The following is a 12,552-nucleotide window of genomic DNA, read 5'->3' on the forward strand; positions in this document are numbered from 1 at the left end:
ATCTCCCTTATATATAGTATACACCTGTGTCATCTCCTGTATATAGTATATACCTGTATGTCATCTCCCCTGTATATAGTATATACCTGCTGTGTCATCTCCCCTGTATATAGTATATACCTGTATGTCATCTCCTATATATAGTATATACCTGTGTGTCATCTCCTCCTGTATATAGTATATACCTGTATGTCATCTCCTCCTGTATATATATATGTACCTATATGTCATCTCCTCCTCTATATAGTATATACCTGTGTGTCATCTCTCCTGTATATAGTATATACCTGTGTGTCATCTCCTCCTGTATTAGACCTCGTTCACATGTTATTTGCTCAGTATTTTTACCTCAGTATTTGTAAGCTAAATTGGCAGCCTGATAAATCCCCAGCCAACAGGAAGCCCTCCCCCTGGCAGTATATATTAGCTCACACATACACATAATAGACAGGTCATGTGACTGACAGCTGCCGTATTTCCTATATGGTGCAATTGTTGTAGTTTGTCTGCTTATTAATCAGATTTTTATTTGTGAAGGATAATAACAGACTTGTGTGTGTTTTAGGGCGAGTTTCGTTTGTCAAGTTGTGTGTGTTGAGTTGCGTGTGGCGACATGCATGTAGCGACTTTTGTGAGATGAGTTTTGTGTAGCAACATGCGTGTAGCAACTTTTTGTGTGTCGAGTTACATGTGACAGGTTAGTGTAGCAAGTTGTGTGCAGCGAGTTTTGCGCGTTGCGAGTATTGTGTGGTGCCTTTTGAGTATGTGCAAGTTTTGTGTGAGGCAACTTTTGCATGTGTTGCAACTTTTGTGCATGTGGCAATTTTTCCGCGTGTGCAAGTTTTGCGTGTGGCGAGTTTTTCATGAGGAGAATTTTGCACTTGTGGCGAGTTTTGCAAGAGCCTAGTTTTTGCATGTGGCGAGTTCTGCGCGTGGCGAGTTTTGAGTGGCGACTTTTGTGTTTTGACTTTTATGTGGCGAGGTTGGTGTATTTGTGGTGAAATGTGTGCTGAGGGTAATATGTGTTCAAGCACGTGGTAGTGTGTGGCGCATTTTGTGTGTTCATATCCCCGTGTGTGGTGAGTATCCCATGTCGAGGCCCCACCTTAGCAACTGTACGGTATATACTCTTTGGCGCCATCGCTCTCATTCTTTAAGTCCCCCTTGTTCACATCTGGCAGCTGTCAATTTGCCTCCTACACTTTTCCTTTCATTTTTTCCCATTATGTAGATAGGGGCAAAATTGTTTGGTGAATTGGAAAGCGCGGGGTTAAAATTTCACCTCACAACATAGCCTATGACGCTCTCGGGGTCCAGACGTGTGACTGTGCAAAATTTTGTGGCTGTAGCTGCGACGCTTCCAACACTTTTCCTTTCACTTTTTCCCCATTATGTAGATAGGGGCAAAATTGTTTGGTGAATTGGAACGCGCGGGGTTAAAATTTCGCCTCACAATATAGCCTATGACGCTCTCGGGGTCCAGACGTGTGACTGTGCAAAATTTTGTGGCTGTAGCTGCGACGGTGCAGATGCCAATCCCGGACACACACACACACACACACACACACACACACACACACACACACACACACACACACACACACACACACACACACACACACACACACACACACACACACACACACACACACACACACCTTTATATAGTAGATATATATATAATATTAGTCTGAGCTATAAAAATAAAATGTGTACGATTTAGCGGTAACTTAATACATAGTCCTAAACTACTAGAAGGTAATAAATATTTCATATGTTATGTATAGAAGTCAACACTACATACAAACCTCTCTCTCGCCCACATTCCCTCAATTATTCTGATACATTCAAGCAGGGACATTTTGTCTAGTTAATCTTAGTTGTTGACTACATTCTTGGTCTGATAGATTATTGTATTTTGTTATTATTATCACAGAATGGAGGGCACCACCACAAAAATATCAATAAAGCGAAGTCCCGGATCTACCAAAACATGAAACACCACAAACCCAAATACATAGAAAAAGACATGTTATAGTGGAGATCAACAGGACAATAATTAACTATAGAGTATAAATCTTATTTTAAGGAAGTAAACTGAACAAGCTTAAACATTAAAAACAATTAAAAAGCAGAAAATGACCAAGGGAAGAAACCAACCCCACGGACAGTAATATTTTTGGCACCTGATAAGGAGAGAAAAGAACCCCCAAAGCAATAAATCAAACAGCAATTCTTAACAAGCTATACAGAGTTTTTTAGTAGAAAGTCAAATGCCATACTGCTTTGAAGGCGCAAGAAGGTGACCTCCAACATATATAAAAGAATGTTCTATAGCCAAGACATTGAAATGACAGATCCTGTGCAGATTGTGGAAAACGTGTGAACTGGGCCCATCTTTCTGACGGACCCATCGAGGCTATGTGCACCTGTTGTGTATGCGTCTTCGCAGCGGTTTTCCTCTGCGAGAAAGCATACACAACACAAACCAGGTTAAAAATAATTTAAAAAAATCGCAATATCCTCACCTACCGGAGTCCCGCGCAGCGATGCTCCCGGCAGCTAGCGTTCATAGTAATACATTGTGAAATCTCGTGAGATTTTGCAATGTATTACTATGAACACTAGCTGCCGGGAGCATTGCTGCGCGGGACTCCGGTAGGTGAGGATATTCCTTTTTTTTTTTTTTTTTTTTTTTTTTTTTTTTTTATAATTTATTTTATTTTTTCTAATTATTTTTAACATATCTTGTTACTATTGATGCTGCATAGGCAGCATCAATAGTAAAAAGAGGAATTTTCCTAACGGGAAATTCTTCCACGCATGCTATCTTTGAAAAGACGGGACCCGTCGCTGGATTCCTGCTTTTCACAGGCAGCGCCCATAGGCTTCCATTGTAGCCAGTGACGGGCAGCACAGGATGCGTCGCTGACCAATTTTCCGACGTGCAGAAAAAAACGTTCCTCTGAAAGTTTTCTCTGCCCGACGGACCGTTTATTTATGCAGGATCCAGTGAAAGACGGATGAAACGGATGGCCATACGTCACAATCCGTCGCTAATACAAGTCTATGGGAAAATGCAGGATCGTGCAAATCTTTTTGTAGGATCCTGCATTCTCAAAAAACGACGGATTGTGATGGGAGCTGAAAGACGGAAGTGTGAAAGAGCCCTAACAGGCTATACAATGCCAAATAACAAGTCATAATGGACAAAAGTGAAAACCGGGGTTTTCACAACAGGAGCATTATCATGGAAAGAGCTCCATACTTATTCCGTTCAGTCAGGTGAGGAGATCCATATACTGTATGCAACAGAGGTCTCTCCAATCAGTCAGACCTATCAGTCCTATCGGTCAAGGTGCCTGAAGTCCGTGGGGCTGTCCGTGGACCTTGGCTAACATTCTTTTATATATGTTGGAGGTTACCTTCTTGCGCCTTCAAAGCAGTATGGCATTTGACTTTCTACTAAAAAAAGCTCTGTAGAGCTTGTTAAGAATTGCTGTTTGATTTATTGCTTTGGGGGTTCTTCTCTCCTTATCAGGTGCCAAAAATATTATTGTCCGTGGGGTTGGTTTCTTCCCTTGGTCATTATGGGCATTTTCTGTATTTTGTTATTAGGCACAATAATGTGCGATGATGGAAATTTGGTGTCCACCTAACTAGTCATTATGCTAGATTACATGCTTGTTGACTTCAGATTGTGTTTTCTATGCGTTAAAGGGAATCTGTCATGAGATTTTTGCTACCTCATCTGACAAAAGCATAATTCAGGAAAAGAGAAGCTGAATCCAATGAAGTATCACTTAAGGTACCTTCACACATAACGATATTGTTAACGATATCGTTGCTATTTGTGACGTAGCAACTTGGTGCAGTGCTTCTGACACAATCAGAGCTTTTAGATTTAGAATGAAGCAGAGCTGAGAGCGAACGTCGCCCACACCAACTCTGTGTACAAAGCCCATAGACAGTGAGGTGCTTAGTTGCCAGACTAGTCAGGCAGTATTAATCTTAGTGATCCTTCACAGTTAGTAAACTAAGTAAGTGACACATCGCTGAATTCTGTATTTCAGTCTCGATCTCCTGCCGTATTCAGATTACATAAAAAAAACCTGCTGACAGATTCCCTTTAATTAAAATGTAACTATTTTGATTTTTTTTTTTTTTGTACTAGGTGAATACTGAGGATTATAAAGCGGCACAATTGGCACAAGATGAGGTGGGGACTGATTTTATAATTTTGCATTAACGATCTTAATCTTAATGTTTGCTGTTTTTAAGAGAAGGGCTTTTGTTGAAGTGAAAACCCCTTTTAATATACTTTAAAAATACTTGATGTTTCCCATACTTGACAGTCCCTTTATTTTATGCTGAATAGTGATCAGCGAGCGTGCGCATGCTAACAGGCAATCCCTGCATGTCTTGCGGCTGTCGATGCTTTATTAGCACACGAGCATGCTCGGATAACACCTGATCCGAGAACGCTTCATCACTAATGCTGAACACTAGGCCTATTTTAACACAAACCTATCTGAGAGCAAACTAGGGGATTTTTAGAGTGAAACACAGTAAATCCTGGCAGGGCTCCTATGAGAGACCATGAACTTCTTACATACCCTGCCCACACACAGTGATTGACAAGCTTTGCTATACACACTGATACAGGCAGTCATCAATCAGTCTGTGGGGGCAGGGCAAGTATCACTGTTTGTTCTACTTTTTACACTGGAATCCTGTGTAATGTTTTTGACTGTTGTTTGAGGCTTCTATTTTTCTTGGTACATTAATGATACATTTTGAGGTTTTTTTTGTGGCATTTTCCTTTTTTTAATTTTCTACCTATTTAGCCTTTGTATTGACAGTACCAGAGTATTTGCATAATTATTTTGGTCCTGTTTTGTTAAAGCAAAACAAATTAATATTAAAGTGACTGTAAAAAAAGTAAAACCTTGATATTAGAAAAATAGCTAATCCCCTATAGGCAGGTATGTTGTGAACTCTAATGGTTTGACATTTTAGAGAACATTTACTTTACAGATTTGGTAGGGGACCTAGCCCATGACCACACTGGTTCAAGGTGTTGGCAGATCTTTCCCTATCAGCTGCAGAGACTCTGGGAAGAGGTGGATGAGGCTGAAGCAGACTAGTGTGGTCACCAGCAATGGTCCCTTACCAGATCCTCTAAGTATATTTTCTCTTCCTACGTTTCATGGATTGGGCGGCATGAATAGCCTGACAGGTTTCCTTTAATGGTATAGATTAGAGCAATCAGTGGGGCAGACCCAAGTTTCTACTTCATAGTTTGCCCCAACTCATGGCAAATTCCCTTGTAAAATTGATGATAAATTGCCATGGATTTCACCCTATATATTGCAATGAGTGACCCTTTTGTGGTAAAAATTCAAAGCTTAATTTGATATTCAGACTTAATACTTAATATCCACACTGCCGATTCTTCTCTTAGGCTACTTTCACACTAGCGTCATGCACTGCACGTCGCAATGCGTCGTTTTGCAGAAAAAACGCATCCTGCAAAATTGCTTGCAGGACGCGTTTTTTCTCCATTGACTAACATTAGCGACGCGTTGTGGCGGACAGTCGGCACCAAAAAATGTTGCATGTAACGGTTTTTGGTGCGTTGTGTCCATTTCCAACCGCGCATGCGCAGCCAGAACTCCGCCCCCTCCTCCCCGCAGCTCAGAATGAGGCAGCGGATGCGTTGGAAAATGCATCTGCTGCCCCCGTTGTGCGGCGCTTCCACAGTATGCGTCAGTACGTCGGCCCGACGCACTGCGACGGGCCGAGTACGACGCTAGTGTGAAAGTAGCCTTAGTGCGTGGTAAAAAGCTGTTGTAAAACTACGCCTTCATTTTCTGCTACATTAATACACTACAGATTTTTCGCCAAGAAATCCAGCCGCAGAATCCACAGCTTTTCTGCCCCATGTGAACATGCCAGAAGATGCCTCTATGTAGGTGACCAGCAGGGGTTTACTTTTGCGGATATTTCCCAGGAATGCTTTGTAATGCTGTGGGGCTGTGTTAATATTGCATTAACTGCACTGAAGACCCTCTGAATATGGTAAATATATTTGTACAACCCTATAGGAACTGGCACGGTGGCTAATGGAGAAAGAGCAACAATCCTATAGAAAGCCAAAAGGACGGGAAAAGGTGTCAGACAGAAAGAGGCCAGATGAGCGGGAGGTATGTGTGAGCTGTGATCTGTGGCTCAAGTGACTGTGTTCTCAACAGCCGGCTGTTCAAGGGGAGCAGTACTCTACATCCATGCTCATGTATAATTTACTATAAAAATAGTCAAATTTGTTTACGTCATGACAAATATCACATGGCCGGGGGGGGATACAATACAGTTAATGGTTATAAATAAACATACGAAAAGTAATTTTTTTTTTTTTTTTTTTTTCTTTGTCAGATCCAGCCTGTAATACATTAGAAAGGCATTCACATTGCATCCCATCACATAGCATGCAATAAAAGGCACATTGGTAAAACTGCTTCACAAAATGTTCTGAATCACATATCTGCTTTCATTTTGTATCTTGCACCAGAAAATATTAAAACCATAACCTCTCAATCGTTGCTGGTGTAACAAACTGAGCCTAATCTACTAACCCCATCTAGCATAGTACTGTGATAAGACCCTTCTTCTAAACCTCTGCATACCCAACATATCCTTGTGAGATGCATTTTGAGGCCATCCTATACCTTAGTTAAAAGTGGTCTGTACCCACTGACCATGAGGCCATGTAAATTGTATAAATCATCCTGACTTCCCCCTGTTATATATGGTGATCTGGCTATGATAGAATGCATTGTTATTAAATTAAAGGTGTTGCCCTGATTTGTGGTATTGATGGCCTTTCTAAAGGTGGGCCATCAATAACAGGTCGGTGGGTGTCGTCACCAGCTCAGTCAGAACAGCACAGCTCCATTCACTGTGTAATGGCTGCTGGTGAGAGCTGTGGCTCTGCCAATAATGAGGCCATTAGCATCTGCCTCGTGGGTGTTTGCCTTCTTTTGGATCAACATGTTAGTGTATGGGTTGAACTCAGTGGAATTGTCTTTTTTCAACCTTGGCAAGATGCAGGAATGTATGGATACTATTCAGTATGTGTCCCGATACCTCACATTTTGGATCCAAACATCTTCAATTCTATGAAGAAACATAATGTGCATTAAAGAGGTTGTCCACTACAATGTGTAGTTGGCGCATTGATCTAAACCTTGGAAATAAGGCTTTCTTCAAATACCTTTTCCAAATGTGAGCAGAGCTATTGTCCGTTCACCCCCATCACGTGACCCCCGGCTGCAGCTGCCTCTTATGTGCGGTGATGTTACCTCAATTTCAGGAATTGGAAGCTGAACTGGCATCACCGAGGGGGGGACCCAGTCTCCTTGAGTGACTGGGCTTCACGTCACAGGCCAGCATCAAGCGGACTTGCTGCACTCTGTTAATGTAAACCATGCAGGAGCAAGCCCGCGCAATGCTGAGCTGTGACGTGACTTGACATGATGCTCTTCACAGCCCAGTCACTCAGAGACTGGGTCCCCGCCCCCCCGGTGATGCTGGGTCAGCTTCCAACCGGAAGTTGAGGTGACCTCACCAGACATCGGAGGCAGCTGCAGCTTCGGGTCACGTGATGGGGGATGAGAGGACAATGATAGCTGCGCTCACAGGCATATTTGGTAATGCAAGGTATTTGAAGAAAGCTTTATTTCCAAGGATTATATCGATCAGCCCACTACACATTGAAGTGGACAATCTCTTTGCCCAAAGTTTGCATTTGAAAGCAAGTTGCACTGAAGAACAAATGACAGAAGTAGCCATCAAATGAATAATATAATGCACCCTGGAGTTATTGTGTTATAATTACTATATGAGGTTTACTTGTCATTATCTGTGCTACTTGTACCAGTTATACTCAGACAATCGTTCTCGGGAGAATAGAATAAAATGTAAAAGACGCTAGTGAAAGTGCATTGAGATTGAGAAGTCGTCGAATACTTTGGACATCACCTTAACGATATTCATGTTTGTTTTTTGTTTCTCTTTTTTTGTATATTGATTAGAAATTATTTGTGTTTTTTAGTTAACTTCACATGAGCATGGTAGGCCGCGATCAAGAGATGACCAGCACCGGTCCCGCAGTGATAAACCATACAGGTAAATTATATTAAATCACCTGTTATACTTCTACTGTTACGTTTTTTTTGTTTGTTTGTTTTTTCCTTCCCTTCCCACTATGCCTTCTACCACTTTCAAGCTGCTAAAATGTACAAGTGATGGATTACTCTGTGCATCTGAGTATATGGTAACATTATGCTGTTCTTCTCGCACATCTACAGTGCATGACTTCACACGGCACATAGCTCTGACACATTGTACCTAATCGATCCTTCCCCGCTGTGTCATCTCATCCTCATAGACAGATTTTATCCTCTAAATGGAAACAATGATGCTTATAATTAAATTACTCCAAATAAATATTGTACACAATTTAATTTTTCCTTCTACAATAGATAACCTGTTTATCGCTGAAACCAAAATTTCAGTTTAATGGGTTGATAGGATTCCTCCTTCACTGATATTCAATGAGGTTGACCCAGGCACAAGGCCTCATTTTAATTTTTTTTTTTCCAGAATTATTGATTTTGATGGGACTTTCTGCTGTTAATGGGTTGATTTTCTTTTCCTTTTTTTTTGGGTACTTGACACATTCTGGCATTAATTTTAGTTTTCATTATACAGGCCGCTTCCTCCAGCACCAGATGAAGATCACAGTGATGATTATGGTCATGATTATACAAACCATAATCCTCATAACTCTCCAAAATCTGGTTCACAGTCACATTCCTCCCATAAAGGTAACTTTAAAAAAAAATTATATCCCAAAGAACCAAAAATCTTTACATATTTTATTATATAATTCAAAACTATCTTTTTTTTTTTTTTTTTTTTTTTAAACAAAATTTTTATTACACCTGGGGTCATGAATATGCTGTCCTTTGATTCCTTACATAGTACACTGCATTAGTTACTGTGTTGTGCAGTCTGTATGTCTGCCATGGACAAAAGTCTGTTAGTAGAATGTTTTTAGGCAGCTATGGAGGTCTTTATAAGGTTGCCGTTGTAAGCCATCAGCATCATGCGATTGTGCTGCTAGGGACCATATGAATTGATTGAGCCGGATGAATGGATATCTTAGGGAGTTAAACAATGGTTCATGCATGCCTCCCTGTATATGTGTATTTATGTGGAGATAGATATATACAGTACAGACCAAAAGTTTGGACACACCTTCTCATTTAAAGAATTTTCTGTATTTTCAGGAATATGAAAATTGTACGTTCCCACTGAAGGCATCAAAACTATGAATTAACACATGTGGAATTATATACTTAAAGGGAGGGTGCCGTGATTTTAGTTTTTGTATTAATAATTATTGATTTATATAATCAATTATTTTTAATACAAAAGTAAATGTAGTACTTTAATACTTTTTTATTTATTCATTTTTACTTTTGCCACTGGAGGCCGCCATTTTCATTAGTGTGGGTGTAAGTGTCTGGACACGACACTTGCACTCCTCACTTACGGCAGCCATGGGCATAGGAGCCAACAGTCGGGCTCCGACCGCTCCTCCTGCCTCTCAGCTGTGACTTGGGCGCGCCCCCTGGGCTGCTACGTCACAGCTGTGAGAGGAGATCGCGGCCATTTTGTTTTTTTCCTCTGTCATCGCACACACAGCTCAGTGTGTGCGATCATAGCAGGAGCTGCCAGGGAGAAGCTGCTGCTGGGAGCGAGGTCCGGGGTGAGTATCTGCAGCCAGGACCTGTGATTGCAGCCTGTACTTAGTATTACAGCACAGGCTGCAATCACTGCTCACTGCCGACCTGTTCAGAGCAGAGCAGGGAGATCGTCACACTTCTCTGCCCTGAGCATGACTCAGCACTTCCTGGAAGAGGACTGAAGGTAAGTACAGAGTTTTTATTTTCTTATGCATCTACCACTGCTACCTGTCCCTATATACCACTGCTACCAGCCCTTATATACCACTGCTACTAGCCCCTATATACCACTGCTACCTGCCCCTATATACCACTGCTACCTGCCCCTATATACCACTGCTACCTGCTCCTATATACCACTGCTACCTGCTCCTATATACCACTGCTACCTGCTCCTATATACCACTGCTACCAGCCCTTATATACCACTGCTACCAGCCCTTATATACCACTGCTACCTGCCCCTATATACCACTGCTACCAGCCCCTATATACCACTGCTACCAGCCCCTATATACCACTGCTACCTGCCCCTATATACCACTGCTACCAGCCCCTATATACCACTGCTACCTGCCCCTATATACCACTGCTACCTGCCCCTATATACCACTGCTACCTGCCCCTATATACCACTGCTACCTGCTCCTATATACCACTGCTACTAGCCCCTATATACCACTGCTACCTGCTCCTATATACCACTGCTACTAGCCCCTATATACCACTGCTACCTGCCCCTATATACCACTGCTACCTGCTCCTATATACCACTGCTACCTGTCCCTATATACCACTGCTACCAGCCCTTATATACCACTGCTACCTGTCCCTATATACCACTGCTACTAGCCCTTATATACCACTGCTACCTGACCCTATATACCACTGCTACCAGCCCTTATATACCACTGCTACCTGTCCCTATATACCACTGCTACCTGCTCCTATATACCACTGCTACCTGTCCCTATATACCACTGCTACCAGCCCTTATATACCACTGCTACCTGTCCCTATATACCACTGCTACTAGCCCTTATATACCACTGCTACCTGACCCTATATACCACTGCTACCAGCCCTTATATACCACTGCTACCTGCTCCTATATATCACTGCTACTAGCCCCTATATACCACTGCTACCAGCCCCTATATACCACTGCTATCTGCTCCTATAAACCACTGCTACCAGCCCTTATATACCACTGCTACCTGCCCCTATATACCACTGCTACCTGCTCCTATATACCACTGCTACCTGCCCCGATATACCACCGCTACCTGCCTCTGTATACCACCTACCACTGCTGCCTGCCTCTATATACCATCTACCACTGCTGCCTGCCTCTATATACCATCTACGACTGCTGCCTGCCTCTATATACCATCTACCACTGCTGCCTGCCTCTATATACCATCTACCACTGCTACCTCTGTCCTGTGTAGCTAATCTAGTCTTGTGTAGCTAATCCTGTCCTGTGTACAGTATCACACAAGATAGGATTAGATACACGGCGCAGCACAGTATCACACAGGACAGGATTAGATACACGGCTCAGCAGTCAGTATCTAATCCTCTCCTATGCACTCCTCTCCCCCTGCGTGTCTTTCCCCATTGTGGTTTATTATTTTTGTTGTGGGAGATGAGGGAGTCGAGGATTATGCGTTCGGTATGGTATAAAAAAGATTAATAAAGGACTTTATTCTGGCCGAGTATTTACAATACATGTGAGATCTATGTGGCGGCATTATGGGTGATCTATATGGCGGTATTATGTGAGAAGCATATGGTGGTATGTGAGAACACTGGCAGTATTATGTGTGATCTATATGGTGGTATGTGAGAACACTGGCGGTATTATGTGTGATCTATATGGCGGTATGTGAGAACACTGGCGGTATTATGTGTGATCTATATGGTGGTATTATGTGAGAACTGTATGACAGTATTGTGTGATCTATTTGATAGTATTGTGTGTGATCTATATGGCGGTATTATGTGAGAACACTATGGCAGTATTATCTTCAGAAAGCGGACCCATTCTATGGTGGTTCTGGCTGAGCACCTGCACGCAGGTCTGGGGTAATAGAGGGTAAAGCATGACCTCCAGTTAGGTGCAGTCAGGGCTGGTGAGGCAGCTGAAGAGAGGCGTCTCATTTTTATCGTTACTATATGGCTACATTTCCTTCCCAGCGTCACCCCGTACTTCGCCTGTCGCCTCGCTTTCACACATCGCCAGGACAGGATGGAGAAGACAGGATCTGAGGAGGGGAATGGGGTCTGCATGCAAAGTCTGGATCAGACCAGGCCATCAATCCGCAGAAATGTTTCCTGGATTTCTGTGAAGCAGACGGTCCATCCATGTGTATAAAAGACAGCGCTCTATGTACAATCCCTGGCTGCTCCACGCACCAAACAGGGGGCCCCCATAGACCAGCACACTGCTCTCCTGAAATACTCTGTGCTGCTGTCACCTTGCTCCCTCCACCACATATCTCCCAGAATCCTTTTGCTGCCTGCCATCCTTGGTGACCATCTACTTGTCAGTATAAGGCTGCCTTCACACTATCATTATTTGGTCGGTATTTTACTTCAGTATTTGTAGCCAAAACCAGGAGTGGGTGATAAATGCAGAAGTGGTGCATATGTTTCTATTATACTTTTCCTCTATTTGTTCCACTCCTGGTTTTGGCTACAAATACTGAGGTAAAATACTGACCAAATACTGATAGTG

The 12,552-nt window shown here is 42.5% G+C and overlaps 1 protein-coding gene across 2 annotated transcripts in view; it reads left to right on the forward strand.

Annotated features, from left to right (window-relative positions):
* CCDC50 (coiled-coil domain containing 50) overlaps window positions 1-12,552 on the forward strand; it is an 82,927-nt gene that overhangs the window by 66,697 nt on the left and 3,678 nt on the right. For both annotated transcript variants that reach the window (XM_069727116.1, XM_069727117.1), the window contains 4 exons: window positions 4,175-4,219; window positions 6,108-6,206; window positions 8,114-8,187; window positions 8,773-8,888. In XM_069727116.1, the coding sequence (XP_069583217.1) occupies window positions 4,175-4,219; window positions 6,108-6,206; window positions 8,114-8,187; window positions 8,773-8,888 (334 nt within the window). The remainder of the gene's footprint in view (window positions 1-4,174; window positions 4,220-6,107; window positions 6,207-8,113; window positions 8,188-8,772; window positions 8,889-12,552) is intronic.

This window comes from Ranitomeya imitator, chromosome 5 (assembly GCF_032444005.1).
Source record: "Ranitomeya imitator isolate aRanImi1 chromosome 5, aRanImi1.pri, whole genome shotgun sequence".
Classification (NCBI taxonomy): domain Eukaryota; kingdom Metazoa; phylum Chordata; class Amphibia; order Anura; family Dendrobatidae; genus Ranitomeya; species Ranitomeya imitator.